Consider the following 18738-nt stretch of genomic DNA (forward strand, 5'->3'; position numbering starts at 1 on the left):
CCAATCCTAGCTACATACATATGAATTCAATCAGTAACACTAATCCATAAGTCAGAACTATTGAGGTGCATATGTATTTGGCTTCACAAGTGTGTGTGTGTAAAGGCAGGAGAAAAGAAACTCACCAGAGGCTCTTTATTCTTGACGAGTCTGATGATTTTCACTGAATCTTCATCATCGTCGATGTCGTCTGGCAGAGGAGGAAGCTCAGGCTCATAACTCTTCTGAGCCACTGTATCATGAACTGACAGCAAACTCTGTGAGGAGAGCAAGAAGAGAATCATAAACACACACAGACACAACCAGTAGCAACAGAAAGTCATTTATCTGCTTCTAAACGTGTTGGCTAATCAGCTGCGCCTCGATACTCCAAGCATCTGTCTGAGCTCTCTGTGATAAATCACTGTTGCTCTGAGGGCTGCTTCACATTTTTCCCTCCTACTGACAAATAAAGCTCTTTTTAAATGGATTACTCTCACTATTTCATTACAATCCTCTTTGGCAATCCTCTCTGTTGTAATGTTGTGCCAATAAAGTAAAATAAAAAAATTATATGTATAAAAACTTTAACTTAAAATTTCCTTTTTAGAACAGAATATTGAGAGACACCCACAAGAGTTTTCAGAGCAATGACATGAATATTTGGGCGCATGTTTCCAGGAGTAGCAGTGAATCTCATTGTAGCGCACATCCCCAGCGGAAGATGGACAGAAGTTAATGACCCTTTCAGTCGCCTTCAATATTTCACACGACCCGTCACAGAGAACAGGATGACAAAAAAACAAATGAGAAAGTGAATGAATGGCGACATTTAGAGCTTCATTATTCAGACTCTTTAACGATGCCATGTGTTAGATGCCGTTGGAAACATTCTCTTTTTCTCTCTCCTCTTTTTTACTTTTTTCCTGTCGTTTCCATGATAAAAACATCTTCCAGTCATGTGCCATAGATAAAAAATGAACGAGGGAGTTAAAAAAATGGAGAAGAGACAAGAGAGAGTGAGCAGAAATAAAGTGTCTGTTTTATGACATAGGATCAAGCTCCAGAACAACATTCAAGATGTGGCTAAAGAAGAGCAGATGGGGAGAAAGAAACAGAATAAAGAGGGGGTGGAAGTAAACTGGAAAGCAGAGCCACGTTCAGCCCAAACTGACTGTACAGAGTGGTGTGGAAATCAGCTGATAGAACCACTAATTTGAATTTTCAAAGGACAATCAATAGAAATTAAAACAGCCACACTGAATAAGGTTTATAGAGACTTAAAGCTGGGCCTACATAATTTTTAGCCCAAATTTTTAATGTCAAATTGCCCCTTCAAACAAATTTACACAATCTGAAACGATTTTCCAGGTCGGGAGCTCCACAGAAAGTGGTCGACTATGTGGATGATCTTGTAGTGTGAGAAGGGAAACTTAGTCCTCCAATCTCGCTCTGAAGTGATCAGAGGCCTTGTGATACTGATCTACAAGCACTTTACTGGAATAAATGTTTCCACCTGAAACATGTCAACACAACATTATTGACAACATTATGATGCAAGACATGCATTGAAAGGATGCAGCTCTTACGATTTGACAACTGCACTCTCAAATTGCAATTTGGATCTTTCAACTCACAGTATGAGTGTTCACATCACACAATATGAGTGTGTGCCATTTGATTTGTTACAGGATTGAATCGGATTCCTTTAATCCATCCAATATCCGATACAGCATTTTCTGCATGTATCAGCCGGATACCAATACCTGTAATCAGACTGGTGACATCTCTATTTGATTATATTGATATTAGATGTTCATTTGCTTTCACTGCTCCCACTCTGTGAGGCGTAGGGTGAGGTACAAAAAGCATAACTATAGTAACAGGCATTTTAATAATGCTGCTGTACAGGATCCATTTCAGTCTACACATTCCAAAACCACATGGTCCAGTTTCACCCTCGAGTCAAAAGTCAAGGTGCACCGGCTCTCACATACTACAGTCTTACACAGTTTTAATAGAGACAAATAATAGTAAAATTTGACCCCAAACATAGCTGATCAGCCAAGATATGTCTGGTTTTAAACTTGACCTACGAAGCTAATGTTGCTAACAAACACTTAAAAGCAGCCAAATCATAGCTAGGTCTTCACTAAAGTTACATGGACTTGATGTGGTTTTGGATACAGCAAGACTTACTTTACCAAACAAACAAACAAACAAAAAACCAACTACTTCACTGCTTCCCTGTGCAGCTGACTTTAGACAACAGATGCACTGAGTCCTGATTCACAATTATTTGTGTTGTTTCCTTTATAAACATATAGCTTTAAGTTAAAAAGTCAGGATTATTATTATGAGGAATTATTATTATGTGGCACTGTGTAGGAGTTTTGGGGATGCATTTAAAGAATAGATTTGAGTCACTGTTGACTTCTATGGTTTATTAGGCTCATGGCTCCAGTACTACACTAAAGAAGGTTTGGTTTGGACACCAAACACGTCTTGGCTGCATCTGGAGTAAGTGGAAAATTGTGCAAATTAAATTTTTGCAGAAGTGCTAAATAGTACCCTACATTGAACTTACTGTAAGAGAACAGTAATTTCATTTTCCTTACACAGCTGGTACGTGTAGCAAAGGGTGAATGTGTTCCTGCTAATGTTTCTGAAAAACAAATTTCATCTTGATTTGATAATGGCTTTCTTCAGTTAGACATATCACTGGCTAACAGACTGGATTCAAAAGTAATTATTATTACTCATATATTATAGAAAATATGACATGGAAGATATTTAGCCTAACTGGTAGCTTAACACAAACACAGTGAGCTGGATTTCTCCCCAGCACAATAACAAATCTGCTCTCTTAGCAAGTGCAAACACTCAGCAGCAGCAGTACTCGACCATATTATGCTAAGAAGTGAATAAAATATTACAGAACAAATATTATCAAAGAGTCAGGGCATTAACCATCGTCAACCACATTTTATTTTCCATTATTCTTTTATTCCTTCTGTTCTGAGGGTGAAGCTGTGTTTTAGGGCTTGATGTGGCACTGCAGTTTGGAAGTTTTCCTAAAATACGCTGCGGCTGAGGAGGTAATCACTGCTTTATGCCAACACCAAGCTGCAAGCTGGGAGAAGAAAACAACAGTCAGCATGGCTATGCCCTGAAAGGTAGATCTCTTATCAGCTGAAGATGGAGAAGAAATTCTAAATGAACCCATCACACAAATATACATCCCAACCACCTCCTGCTCTCCACTCACTCCCACAGCACCAACTGTCCAGCTTTCTACTGCTGCCTCTAGTCTTCCCTACTACTGCAAACTCCTGACAGCAGAAGGTCACAGAATCAAGACCACATCAAGATCACCAGGGTTATATTAAAAAAGATGTCAAAAAACACTTAAGTCAGAGATTTTGAAGGAAGTCCACTTTGTGATGTTGGTATACATTAGAGCTGGACAAAAACATGTCATGATAAGCTTTACTGTGCTCATGTTTGGGTATCATGAGCAGTTAAAGAACACAGGTCTGCATGTTTGAATAAAAATAGATTTAGACGTACCACTACTGTATTCACTTTTTAAGGGGCCTATAAATTGGAAAATAAATATAAATATGCTCACTTTAAATCTGATGCCAAAACAGTTGGGAGAGGGGCATGTTTACCACTGTGTCACATCACATTTCCTTTTAACCATGTTCAGTAATCGAATCTGGAACCAGGGACACCAACTCTTATTTTATTCGAACTACTGTTATGCATAAAATTGCTTATGATTTATGACATGTAGGCTCCTTTACTTTTTGATTGAGAAGCGTGCAGGGCTTTCACTGCCACTGCAGCAACACTGAAATAAACCTTTGAACTCAAGTCCATTTGCTTCTACCCACATCGGCCTGTAGGCAATTTGCCCCAAACAAAACCCCCTTACCTCCCAAATCGAAACCCCACCCCAGTTTCATCTACAAAACAACCCCATCCATCACCAAAGAAAAGAAAAACATTACCATACCCTCTCACTTGCCATATCTGCTCACACACACTGACCTCCAGATGACTCTTAACGGTCAATCCAAACAGTTCAAACTCATTATGAAGAGTGCAGCTTATGAAATAGGGTCAAAAGTGGTCAAAATCTTCTCTACTGTGTGTCTGTGTATGTGTGAGTTTTCATTAGTTTTAGTGGGCCTCCTGCAAAAACAGATCATCAAGCTTGTCTAAATAGAGCCCAGGTAGCGTATCTGTCATGCAGCTCTCATTAGGAAAGAGTCTATCATTCAAATATGCTCAGATATTCATTTTTAATTTTGGACAGCCAACTACAGCCATACCCCTCCTGTATATACCACCCTCTATTTACCACAATAAACATGAATTCATTGGACATCTTTCCTGGTCATGCATTTAGCCTAGTCCTGCGTCTCAATTCAAGCACCAGGAACTACATATGTACTATCTCTCTAGTGTTGTATGTATTATCTCTCTAGAGCCTGGGTTTTTGAAGGACAGCATAAAAAAAAAAAAAATAAAATAAAAACTTCACTTACTGTCCTCTAAGTTTTTCTCATTCATTATTTGGCTCATGACATGAGGTGGATGTTACTGCCATATGAAGGTGGTTACAGGTATTATATTACCGTATATTACATTATAGAGAATATCATGGGCCTGTCAGTACTTCTGGAACCCTAAGCAACTGCATGTTATGTTTTTTTTTTCTTTGGCACGATGGTTTCACTGGAGCATGTCATCCCTACTAATTCTTTCTGCATACTTCAGTATTATTAAATATAGTGATACATATGAAAATGTTTTCAAGCAATGTTATATGTTTGCCATACCACCCGCCCTTACTCCTGCTTTATATTTACTCTTGCTCTCTGCTTTTCCCCTCTGCAAGTTTGGAATTAGGAAGTCGTAATAGGTGCTTTCATCACTGTCAATATTAGTCTACATGAGGGCCTAATATGAGTGAAATGTGTTTTTTCATGTGTGAATCATAAAGGGTCTCCTAAAAGCAAGAGTTTAAAAGGCCTTGATTTATGTCTGGCCTGAAGGAATGGACGATTTCAGGCCTAATTGAGAGTGATACAGTTACTATCACACAGAGACACCATTCAGGCCCTCAGCATCTGCTTGTGCTTTACATAACCCCACAACACTTTATGTAATGCTCTAAAGTGAGTGAGAGGGGCACACAGCAAGAATGACAGAGATGTGGGGCAAGACAGTAATTAAACAGACTGACTTACCTTCACGTGGGGTTTTGACAGCAACTTCAGCAGCTCTCTGACCTCAGCACTCAGTGGCTTAGCCTGCAGCTCCTCAGACAACTGAGAGTGAGAGAGATAGAGATAAAGAGAGCAAGAGAGAGAGAGACAGAAAGAAAAAAGAAAGAAAGAGAGAAAGAGAAGAGAGAGAGAGACAGAAAGAAAAAAAAGAAAGAGAGAAAGAGAAAAGAGAGAAACAAAGAAAGAAACAAAGACAGAAAAGAAAAAGAGTGACAAAGAAAGAAAGAAAGAAAGAAAGAAAGAAAAAGAAAGAAAGAGAGTGAGAGGGAAAGAAACAGGAAAAAACAAGAGAAAAAGACAAACAGAATTGCAGAGAGAGAGAGAGAGAGATAGCACACACAAGAGAGTGAGAGAGAGAAAGAGAGAGCGAGAGAACGAGAGAAAGCGAGAGAATGCGAGCGAGAGAGAGCAAGAAAGTGAGAGCGAGAGAGTGAGCGCGAGAGTGAGAAAAAAAAAAGAAAGACACAAAAAGAGAAAGAAAAAGTGAGGAAAGGTGAAAGAAAGTGACAGAAAGAAAGGAGTGAGGAAGAAAAACGAGAGAGAGATAGAGAGAGAGTGCGCGCGAGAGAGAGAGCAAGAGCGAGAAAAAGAGAGAAAGAAAGAGAACAAGAGAGATTGAAAGAAAGAAAGAGCGAGCGAGAGTGAGAGACAGAGAGAAAGACAGTGAGAGCAAGAGAGAGAGCAAGAGAGAGAGAACAGTTATGCACTAGTGCACTTGTACCTAAAGATCTATACATGATGAAGTATAGGAGTAAAACAGGCCCCTGTAGGGTGTAAAGGACCAGAGTGTGTTAGGTGCTGAGGTAAACACTATGGGTGGAAGACAGGAGGATGTTCACACTCCTCAGCTGCACAAGTAAGAAAACCTCCTTGTACAACCAACGTCTGTACGTGCTGTAACTGATGTGCTAAAGGAGACCTCCTGATGACCATCAGTAGACTTTTCCACTGCTAATAACCAACCCAATGGGAGATGACAGTGTGGTGAATAATGACCACAGTGACCCACAGAGACATACACAAACATACTCACCCCCCCCCACCCAACACACACACACACACACACACACACACACACACACAGAGTATGAATATGGTGATGGGTCAGGGTGAGAGAGGGTTGCAGGTGTGGAAAAAGTCAGCATGTCTGGGGTCACAGGTTTTGATGAACAGCTTTTATGAGGGATTTTCGGTTCAGGGTCAAAGCCATCACAGGATGGTTTTTTCCAAGCATAAATCATAATTACCAAACTGCTCTCACACACACACACACACACACACACACACACACACACACACACACACACACATATGCTACACAATAAATGTGACCCTCTCAAAAATAACAGTTAGGGGATCTTTCTGAAATTCAAAAGAAAGTTCTTCCAGAGAGAAAGGTCAGCCAGAGAGAATCACAAATGGGTTTTTTTTTTTAGAATTAAGTAAATCAATTTTAATGTGACACTAAGTTCAAACCTCCTTTGCATTTAATTAAAGTGTGAGCCACTGAACAACTGGCGAAAACTTCTTTATTTCTTAAATAACTGTGGTGACTTTTTGATCTGCTTCTGCTTTTGATCTGTTTGATACATATAGCCCTGTGAGAAAGTCCTAGGCTCCTAAGAAACATTAAATCGATTTATCTGGGCAATAACCTGAAAAAACTCTGTATACAATTACACTTACACATGAAGGCTGTGAAAATTAACGAGACTTTTTGTTTACATAAAGCAATTGATATATTTTGAGTTAGAAGAACAAAGTTTGGTTCCAAACTTCCCCTTGGTGTAAACAAAGTCATTCAGAGTAGTCAGAGTAGTGACATGAAACTCTTCTTTACAGTGGAGGTGATAGAAACCAGGTGTTTGGGTCAGATCTCGCTGCTGTCGGAACAAAACCTTATAGCTCCATTTTTGTCATTTTTCAGTTATTGATATAATTTGAAACACCTGTTGCCATTTACATTGTATTTTAAAGAAATCACCCAAAATTACTTGGAAAAAAGTGTGGTTCCATTGACTTACATTAAAGGGTGTGTGTGTGTGTGTGTGTGTGTGTGTGTGTGTGTGTGTGTGTGTGTGTGTATGTATATATATATATATATATATATATATATATATATATATATATATATATATATATATATACTTACCATCCAAAACAAGCAGTGTTCATGAGTTCTACAATGTTGGTAATGGGGTACATTTTAATAATGGTACAAATGTAAAATTTTTGATAAAAGTTTTCTTTGAGGACTGTTTTGTTTAACAATACCCTGCTTGCACCTCTCCACTGATTTAAAAAAAATGCATTTTAGAAGAAAACCTAAAAATGTAAGTCTCAGTCATCAAATAGATTTTATGTAATTTGTTTCCATGAGGAAGCATTCATAGGCTTCAGGCATCTGTGAACAATTCTGACCAAGTTTCTTTAAGGAGCATTTCATACCAAACACTCCGAATAACTTATATCGTAACCATTTAATTATGCAGAAGTTTTGAAATATCTATGGAATTCCCCTTTAAATTCCTTCATCAGCATATGTGAATGAAGCACTGATTACTCAAACCAGGTGCTGGGAGATAACTACAAATAATATTGAGCTTCCTTAAAGTGAGGTTTATAAACAGTGACATACATAAAATCACTACATTTTTGTCTTAATTTGTATTTATTATAATATTAGATAAATAGCATTTTAATGCATTTTCCTGAACAAAAATCATTCATTGCTCAGATAGAGCAAAGCAAAGCAAAGTAAAGTTTATTTATATAGCGCTTTTTACAAAATGTGTTGTCAAAAAGCAGCTTTACAGAACAATCAGTATTACAGAAAGAAAAAATCCGGGTCCAAGCCCCCATGAGCAAGCCAGTGGCGACAGTGGCAAGAAAAAACTCCCTAAGGGCAAGAGGAAGAAACCTTGAGAGGAACCAAGACTCAGAAGGGGACTCTATACTCCCCTGGTCGACACTGGATAGCAACCAGAGAGACTTTTTAAAAAAAATATTTTCTCAGTTGCCCAGTTTCTTTTTTCCAGCACTGCACCTTGACAGTCAAAATTTCTACTTATACACCTGCCCCAACCATAAAAATGAATGACTGTCACACACCTACTGCTATTCTGTCAGTTCTCACTGTGACAAACTGTAATCAACTGATGGCATTCATCTGCTCATCTGTCCAAGACTCGAATAAACTGATAAAAATCATTATGGATTCAATCCAAAAAGCTCAGAGCTGTATATAGAGGGACTGTGAAGGATGCTGGGCAAGCCACTGTTATAAGCAGAGATCCGTAGATGTTTCAGTCCCTCTGCAGTTTCATTACTGCCACTGTGTGGCCAAAAGATGAACTGAGCACACATTCTGCAACCATGCTATAATTATGAAGAGATTGAAGATTGAAGGAGGACAAAACCGAGAGAGAGAGAAACAGACAGCAAACAGAAGAGGCAGAAATGTGTGTGCTAGAGAGGGTATGAAACGAGCATTAGTGAGGCCCACCTGCAGTGATAGTTCTAGACAGCATCTTGGGCCAGACGGAGGTTAAAATGTCATTATATGTTAAAACTATAAATTAAAGGTCCATTATCGAAACTTAACACTTAAATGAGCTGCGGCGCCTAACCAGCTACAGCGTTCAAAACACAGCGGAGAGTGACTGGTTCCACACTGGGACGGGCGAAAATGATACTGCTGAAATAATACAGAGGGTGCTTTAAGTAATTTGGCAGCTTTAGCCGTTCACCTCTTTAATGGACCGCACCCCCCCCTCCCCACACACACACACACACACACACACAGTCTCGCAATAGGAGCCACAAAGACACACATGCAGAGAGATCAAGTTATCCTTGTGTGGGACCTTTCGGGACACTGAAGGGGAAGTGTAAATCCGAAGGCCGTATTTGAGCCGCGGGTCGACAGAGTTCCGGAACGGAGGCCGCAAGTTACAGAAACACAAGATGGCCACCTGCCCTGGCTCAGTGGGACGGAAGACAGCAGGAAACTGAAATTCATCAAAGCTAATCGGCTCTCCATGGTTCAGCTCCGTAACTAGCCAGCACTGAGCTCTGAAAAGCATTTAAGATTCGAAGCATGAAGGACGATATTTTTTATGACATTTATATTCACATCTAACAAATTGTACACCAAGCATCTACCATAAAGGGGAATCTCAGTGCTTGTTTAAAATTCCAGCATAATTCATTATCATTATCATTATTAAAACACTTCACAGTGGTGGAACCAGGGGCTGTGATGTCTACAATGCAAATGCAGCCATTTTATTTACTGTCCAAATCCACCAATGAACCTACAAGTGTTTAGGTTTTATGTACTATTAATATTGGTGAAACAGTTTTAAAATCTGATAATAAAAAACAAATACATTTTGAATTAAATATAGTTTTAAAGGGAATCCCCCTTTAAAATTGCTATCAATACAGGTGACTTTCATATCACAACTTTCAGGTACTAATAATTAGGCCTTTGCTGTGGTTTACCTTAAAAGATCAGGTTTAATAATACTTTTGGAGAGAAGATTACTGTAATTTCTTGCAAAAAGATAAATTCTAGTACAGAGATTCTAGAGAGGAGTGGGTCCAGACCCACTGAGCCAGAATAGCACTCATGCCCTGCTGAAGAGGAGTGTTGACCTGCTAATGGGCTTTACAGGGCCAGCTCTAGCCTTCTTTTGTGTTCTTTAGCTCTCTCTGATCATATCCAGAGTAAACCTGCACTGTTTACACAGGCTGTGTTTGTGTGTGTGTGTGTGTGTGTGTGTGTGTGTGTGTGTGTGTGTATGTGTGTGTGTGTGCGTGCGCGTGCATGTGCACACGCCTTTGTGTGTATCAGCAGGATTGTTGATATAGGACTCGGTTTACATTATGTGAGCCATTGAGAGTTTAAACGCTGAGTGTTTTATAATACTGATGACTAATGTTTTATACAGACACAAACACACACACACACGATCACGCCTCATCTCACCCCCTCATCTGCAGGCTGCCTGCTTGCATTCTCTGCCCCAGACATCCATCTATCTTCTCTCCCGCCTCCTCTGACACATTACGCCTTGTGTCTCAGCCTAGACGCACTGCAGGATGTGTGCATCTAAAAAGCATGTGTGTATCCTCACTAAAACATGAACGCTTAGATATTTTTAATGTTTAAAAGCACACTGTCGCTGTCAAATCAAAAACTTAACTCCTTTTTACACTTTTAGAAAACAGCTGCTGCTATTTACACTGAGTGATCATTTCATGATAAATGGATCAACAAAAGTGGCCCAAAATCTTCATGTTTGCCAAGTGTCACTCAGTTTCTAAACTGTAGAAATGAATTTGCTGACAGCATTAGAAAAGTCTGATTGAAGTGATTGAAGAAGTTTATGAAGAAGTTTACACATCCCCAGCCAAATACATGTTCAAGTCAAAGAAAGTCATAGAAAGAAGAAAAAAAAAAAAAAAGACTTTGATCAAAATTACAACAGTCCTAGGTCTTCTTTGCTGGAATTTTCATAACATGATGCGCCAAATGTTTTCTGTTGGTGAAAGGTCTGGACTGCAGGCAGGCCAGTTCAGCACCCAGCCTTCTTTGAAGCCATGCTGTTGAGATGGATGCAGCATGTGGTTTAGCATTGACTTGCTGAAATATGCAAGACCTTCCCTGGAAGAAACATTGTCTGGATGGCAGCAATATGTTGTTCTTTGGAACTGTGCGCTGATAACAAGCTAGATGGTCCCTCTCCTCTTGAGTCCACAGGACATGGCGTCCGTAGTTTCAGAAAAAAAGTAACATTTAGATTGACCACAGAACAGCTCCCCATTTTGCCTTAGCCCATTTTAAATGAGCTTTGGCCCAGAGAAAAAGGCGGCGTTTCTGAATTGTGTTGACATATGGCTTCTGCTTTGCATGACTTACTGCTTACCACTTACTTTTCCACCCTTTTCTTGACCTTGTCCCAACTTTGAGATGTGTTGCTGCCATTAACTTCTAAATAAGTTAGTTTTTTCATGAAATGGTAAAATGATGTGTTCTATGTTCTATTGTGAATAGATATGTAGAATATTTATGGATCTGTGATATTTGCTAATAATTATATTTTGTTTTTAGCAACATTTATTTGCAGCATCCCGATTTTTTTGGAATTGGGGTTGTATATTTACATGCTTCCAAGATCATCAATTTTTTGATACTGTACAGTTTCACTCTGTCTGAAACGCTCTGTTAGAGCTTTAAGCCCCACCTTCCGATGACTCCAGTGTGCTCTGATTTCTCAGCTCGCCCTCTCTGTTCTGTCTGTTCTGATTGGTCAACAGCCAGAGTAGTATACTAGTAGTACACTGCTATGGCTATTCTTACAATGGCGTTGGTTCTGTTGTATCGGTTTCAGCCAATTAAGGTCCAATCCTGAAAGGTAGAGCAAGTTTATCAGATGCAATCCACCTTCACAAGCTATTTGTAGAGTGGTAAATGCAACACTGATTGTGTTACGAGATGGCATCATATTGTAATAGAGAAAAGGGCTGGTAGGAGGCGTTTAAGGCAGCTGAGAATAATGGTTACTGTGGGAGAGCCCTCTAGTATCTCTAGGGTTATGCCCTCTAGTATGTACTTTGGGCTTTATAACTGCAGACCATTTACATGCACAAAAGTTCTATTACAGACTAAAGAAAAGGGTATAATAGGTTCACTTTAAAACTTCAAATCCGTTTTCCCTGTATGGTTTGCTGGCTTACTTTCCTGTGACAAAACGTAACAAACACCCTAATAATGATTTCAATATTCTAATGCTGGCACTTTGAATAGATAATTGAGCACACAAGTACACATGCACATCGCTATCGGAAACTACTGTCAGCTTAATTTCAGCAGCTGACAATGATTTATACATTCTACTGATATTTAGAAAACTATATAATACCCAACTTCAGTTATAGGACAATCCTAATGAAGGAGTAGGGATCCATTTCAGTCACAGCATGGAGCTGTATAAGAGACAGAAAGAGCAAGCAGCTCTGTTGTACTTACGCCCTGGGCAAGAGCACCAGCACTGTCCAATACTGGAGCAGGACAGGTCTCCTCATAATGCTGTAACTTCTCATGGATCTGAAAGAGAGAGAGAAAGAGAGAGAGAGAGAGAAAGAGAGAATTAACTAATGCATGAAAAAAATGTATATTTATCAAGTTCAAAATGAAAAGCTTCCACTTCAAAAATACTTTGTTTCCTTCCTTAACAACCAGTTACTGTGTACATCCTCTTATTTTCTCTCTGAAATTGTATTGCCAGTACAATATCAGCTGTGCTATACAAACGGCTACCAGCACATCAAAACTGGAAACGGTCATGAAAAATATTACAATGCGGATGTACAGCAGTGAATTAGACCCCTGCTGCTGCCAGAAGGACAAAATATTTACACGCGCCGTGGGGATTTACTGAATGCTCAACACAAGATGAACAGCACTGCTATGCAAGAGGGGCATGTTTGGAAGACTGCGGTTGTGAGGGCAGTTTAATAGAACAGAGGAAGACTAGGCAGAGCGAGCGTAATTTCAGAGAGAAGAACGCATTGTGGGACAGAGTCAAGTGCCCCCCCCCCCCCTCATCTATACCTTCAGGAACAATTGTGATTTGCTTCACCATTTCTGTTAAAAGGCTTAGGCTGCTTTCCATGACTACAGGACGTGACCTCTTTGCTTCTGACTTTAACAGTTATGCTTTCACTATTCGATTTGGCATTGATTTGTAAGACAATCATAAAGTGCTGTCACTATCAATTCTATTAGCAACTGAGTAATCCACCAGTTATTTCCATGATTAATTGAACCTTGACAAAAGCTCTGAACAATATTAAACCATGTGCAGACTTTGAAAGGTTCCAACATACTTCACTGCAGAAAGATAAAAGATGCAGAAAGACTCCACTAGAACAGCTTCAATATGCCTTGACAGACTCTATTTGTCTCTGGAATTGTACTGAAGGGATGGAACACCATTACTTCAAAAGATATTCCTTCAATTGGTGTTTTCATGATGGCGGTAGAACACAGTGTGAACTGGGTTATGATCTAGAGACTGCAAAGCAGATGATGTACATAATGTTTATGCTCATCAATCCATGCAGTGACTCTTCATGTCCTGCGGACAGAGGAAGTGTCATTGTGGAAGCGGCCACTCCCATCATGATAGAAATGTTTCATCATAGGATAAAGGTGGTATTTCAGAACAACTTTGTATTGATTTGCAGTCACCGCTCCTTCTAAAGCCACACAAGGCCCAGATCAGGCTCACAACACAGTCCCATCTGGCCTGCAAAAATATTTAAATTTTCTATTAATATTAGCCTGTTTCACAATGCACTGCACTAATTTCAGCTGGAGCTCATCACTTCATACTAGCTCAGCAGCTCAGAAATTGAGGCCAAGTGTTAATGAACCTGTAACAAAGATGCCAGGCGGTTTAACAGTAGCTTTAAGAGACCAAAATAAATGTCTTGGAGACATTTAAATTTTGAAAAGTCTACTACAAGCACCTGTAGTAGTGCCTTTACTGTTGATGTTTTTGTATATTTTGAATAAACAGTGGGCAGTTCGGGTCATCACACACACTCAAAATTAAATAAAACAGATGTTCTCTGGCCCATGAATTTGACATTTTTAATATGGCCCTTTTAGTGACTAAGTTTGACACTTCAGCTCTAAAGGCATAAATAGACTTAAACTATGCTAGCAAAAAGCTCACCATGGCATAAAAGAGCCAACGGACCAACCCCCTTTAGTGTAGGTGTCAGGCCTGTACTATGGATGACTATGTTGTGTTTTTTTTTTTTTTTGCAATACTGTTGATATTCTGTATTTCCAAAACAACAAAGAAAAATATTCAACACATCACTTAACCCTAATAAAAAATATATGGCAAAAAAATTGCACATAAATTGCTGTCAGTCAGGACCTGTTTTTATACCGTTAGAGAGATTAGTAAGAGATTTGAAAAGAACATTTCATTTAAAGTGTTTGCCCCTTCATGAAATATTTAAAAACTGAAATGATATGTATATTTTTTATACATAAATGTAAACAAGTTTATTTCACTCATGACAGTCCTACAGGTATACTGCCTGCACGAAAGTCTGGACAGACATGGAATCACATACAAATACATAGCATCAAAACCATAACGCACACACGCACACACACGAGGAATGAAGTGAGGTATGTGCTGCAGAATGGAACGTAACTGTGGAGTCACTGCACGTTCCAGAAAGAGCCATCTGTTTAGACGGTTGTAGTAGTACTGCTCTGCTTCAGGGCTGTACACTTCAGATTGAGATTAAACTCTTGTTTAATTTACAACTCAGGCCCCTCTCCAGCTACCTGCCTGTCCACAGAGCAGCCCCCGCCAGCAGACATTTAAAATCCATTACAGATGAGAAAAGGGGAGAGGGAGAAAGTAAGCAAGTGAGAGAGCGGAAGAAAGAGAAAGAGAAACAGAGCAATGATTTCAGTGGACCATCAGCATACGGTCATGCTATTCCATTCTCACTCTTTGTTTTCAGTGTCTGAGGGTTAAACTCATCACTGTTAAAACTAACACGCTGTAATGCTTAAAATGTCAGAATAACCTGACTTTAGGTACAAAGCATCAAGTGACAGACTTTCCTTATGAGAATCAATTAAAACATAAAGCGAAAGATGGACAGAGTGTGAAAGTCTGAGTACTGTCAGAGCTATAATAAAATGCTGTGTAAACCTCAACAGAGCAGAGAAGAAGAGTCCTCAACTGCCCACTAGTCTTTGACTAAACAGCAGCGGTGAACACGAGTGGGAAAGAAAAACATAAGTAAGACCGGCCTGTGGGTTTATTACAGCAATCGGCACGCTGCCCGTTTATTTGTCAAATTCATATTTAAAAAAAAGTTTAAGCAAGCAAGAAAGAGCACACTAGAGGAAAATAAAGGAGAGAAGAATAAAAACAAACAAAAGCTCTAAAGAGAGAGAAAATGAGCACGAGAGAGAGAGAGAGACTGAGAGAGAGAGACACAGAGAGAGAGAGAGAGAGAGAGAGAGACACAGAGAGAGAGAGAGAGAGAGACACAGAGAGAGAGAGAGAGAGAGAGAGAGAGAGAGAGAGACACAGAGAGAGAGAGAGAGAGAGACACAGAGAGAGAGAGAGAGACACAGAGAGAGAGAGAGAGAGAGACACAGAGAGAGAGAGAGAGAGAGAGAGAGAGAGAGAGACACAGAGAGAGAGAGAGAGAGAGAGAGAGAGAGAGACACAGAGAGAGAGAGAGAGAGAGAGAGAGAGAGAGAGAGAGAGAGAGAGAGAGAGAGAGAGAGAGAGAGAGAGAGAGACAGAGAGAGAGAGAGAGAGAGAGAGAGAGAGAGAGAGAGAGAGAGAGAGAGAGAGAGAGAGAAAGCGAGAGAGAACGAGAGCGCGAGAACAAGAGAAAATGAACTAATGCATGAAAAAATTTCATATTTATCAAGTCCAGTCCAGACAGCAATAGGAAGTCTGTTTACATCCTTGTTCTTAAAAGGACTTTAACCTCCTTTCATGTGTGTGCTCCCTGTGCGGCGTGGAGCAGCAGTATAGAATAACCCCACAGAGCTGAGCCAGAGCAGCCTGGACCTCCAACCGTCAGCACCTCATCACCTCAGCTTCAGCCTCAACACTCCACTGATCCTAAATCAGCTCAGACTGGAAGCAAAGGAAGAGACAGCAGATGGCCCTGCTTGACTCTGAGATGCATGTCATACAGAGGTGTTTATACACATCGGTGTGTCTGTATGCAGAGCACACACATTCTACATAATAATAAATAAATAAATAAATTAAAAAAAAAAAAAAAAAAAAACCTTGCGCCCAACACTTATCCAACAATCCACATCCATCCCTTATCCTTATAGAGTATAGCACTAGTGTGATGTTGTATATATGCAGCGTATATCCCCTGAGGAGACTGAACTTCTGTATATGCACCTAAACATGACCGGAGAAACATCTGTGTCCGTGTATTCCTGCCATCATACCATACATTACCTCATAAAACACATACAGTGCTAGCTAACAGCTAACTAACATATGGCAGCAGTGCAGGAATTAAGTGAAAACATCAAAGCACGTTACTGAATTTATGAAAGAATGAAAATGACTACCACCAACAGCCATGGTCCAGTCCAACAAAATCCACTATGATTAATTTTATAACTATTTATAATTCTCAGGTACGTTTTAATAAATTGTAAAGATTTCTATTTGCTATATAAAAAAAAGAATAGGTTTTTGACTTCAGCATTACTCCATTTAACATGATTCTGTGCAGAGAGATCAGTAGAAGACAATTTATTTATTAACCTATTTAGTCCAATTTAATTTGGTGCCACTGTCAGTTATATCTGATATGTGAAAACCGCAAGAGCTACTGGCTCATGTGGGCTACCGTCTATAAAACAGTCTGGGCTCACGTTTCTATTCTCATCTCCTCCCCCTACTAGAACTGGCTACTCTCAAAGGCTTGGTTCAGCTGTGTTGGGAGCCGGGATAGAGCAAAAACACAGACCATCTGAGGACTGGTTTCAGAATCAGTGGATTAGTCCTACTTGCGAAGTTCAGTGGCGCACATGATTCACCACTGATGAGCTGAATAAGGTGCTTTGGAGAGAGACTGAGGAAAATCACTAGACTACAGAGAGCTGAGTACGTCACAAACAGGGTATCTTTGGAAAACAGCGGTATAGTGTGTCCAGCGATATTCCAGAACGGACTGTTGTGTGTCAAGGGTGTATTGTGCAACATTCCCTGGAAACTGGGGGGGCAAGTTACCAGTTTGAGCAGAAGATCAGAAACCAAATCAGATTCTGTACAAATAAAGCCTCCACTTTAATCAGAGGCTGGAGAATGTTTTGCAAAGACGTGCAATTTACGCCCAGATACAGCCAGCCTCAAAAGGTGTAACAGAGACGTTAACATGCACATACACACAGGCCAGCAGTCAGAGGGGAACACCTTTACTGCCAGGCTCTGTTTAGCATTTCACATTTCTAATATCCAGTTTCACGGCTCATAAACCACAAGACATGACAGCCATTTACTGCGCATGTGGAATTTATTAACCACGCTAATTCATCAGATTTATGGAAGCTACTGGATTGTAAACAAGAGCGGAGAGAGTGGGGTAGCCAACATGGCTGACAGGCCTGCTCTGCAGACCGAGCACAGGGACCCGAGGATGAGCAGAAGGGAGAGATTTTGGATTTCATTATTTTGGTATGTCTGGCTCAAAAGCCTGCTTCAGCTCAGTGCAGCCAGTACATTATCTCCCTAAACAGGCATAAAGCTGAGCAAGTCATATGATCCAGCAATAAGCTGCTCCTGTCTGAAACTCCAACCCTATCAGTGTATTAGAATGATGACTAAATCAAGAAGCATGGCCATAATGCATGCACTGATCTTAAGGCAAAGCTCTGTCTCAGACAGCTCTATGCACACTTTAGGTGAGAGAGCAAATGAGCAAGATAGTCTGCTCACGCAGATATGTTGATTCTGGACCACACTGCGTCCAGAGTGTGAATGCTGGGGGTTTGGGTTTCTTATAGGATTTATATTGGATGCAGCATGCTACTTAATAAAAGAATACAGCATTACACACACAGCTGCAGTTTCAGAGGGGCAGTTTCACATTTACTAGGCTAATGTGGAATAGTAACATAGATTTGTGAACTGTGACATCTCAAAGACCTCACATAACCACGTGGCAGAGCTGTCCAAATGTTTGTAGACGCCTACTCAAAGGCTTAACACAAGATGATACTGGATAGAGCCATGACTTTAGAAATCAGTTCCACTGGGCCACAGTTCCATAGTTCCTGAGCGGCGCAACTGCCTAAGCAGTGTCCCCTAATTCAATTTAATTCTCTGGGTGGGTAGCGTGGCCCTCCTTCTCCCACCACCACCCAGAGCAATGCTAGCCAGTGCAGAGGTCTGCTGGCGTAACAGAACTGATGTTTAGCATTCTCCTCTGATCACGTTCAGGTGACCAATGGTGTTGCATTAGCAGCAGTTCAAAAAGATGTGGTGGCTGGCTTCACATGACTTGGAGGAAGCTTGTGCTCGCCTTTGCCCTTTTAGCACTGGTTGCATCGTGTACTTGGGAGGGTCCTAACCAGTGGGTGGAGCGTCCATTATCTATGTGCTGCTGTTCCAGAGCATCAATTATCTATTGACAATGCTTTTCTATTTAGATTATACAATCTATGCGCACAATTAAACGCCTAAGTCAGCAATCATTGCAGACCCCCAGCATTCACACTCTGGACGCAGTGTGGTCCAGAGTCAACAAATCAGTTTCTTTGCTTGAGTGCACTGTGTGAAACATGCTTAAATAAGCAGCGTGATCAGCTCTCTGAACTCACAAGCATGAAATCAATCTTCTTAAGGTGAGGTAAAGGCAG

The 18738-nt window shown here is 40.3% G+C and overlaps 1 protein-coding gene across 3 annotated transcripts in view; it reads right to left on the bottom strand.

Annotated features, from left to right (window-relative positions):
• mpp7a (membrane protein, palmitoylated 7a (MAGUK p55 subfamily member 7)) overlaps positions 1 to 18738 on the bottom strand; it is a 166745-nt gene that overhangs the window by 82783 nt on the left and 65224 nt on the right. For all 3 annotated transcript variants that reach the window (XM_017701938.2, XM_017701931.2, XM_017701946.2), the window contains 3 exons: positions 12316 to 12393; positions 5241 to 5321; positions 126 to 257 (listed from right to left, as the gene is read on the bottom strand). In XM_017701938.2, the coding sequence (XP_017557427.1) occupies positions 126 to 257; positions 5241 to 5321; positions 12316 to 12393 (291 nt within the window). The remainder of the gene's footprint in view (positions 1 to 125; positions 258 to 5240; positions 5322 to 12315; positions 12394 to 18738) is intronic.

This window comes from Pygocentrus nattereri, chromosome 13, assembly GCF_015220715.1.
Source record: "Pygocentrus nattereri isolate fPygNat1 chromosome 13, fPygNat1.pri, whole genome shotgun sequence".
Lineage (NCBI taxonomy): Eukaryota > Metazoa > Chordata > Actinopteri > Characiformes > Serrasalmidae > Pygocentrus > Pygocentrus nattereri.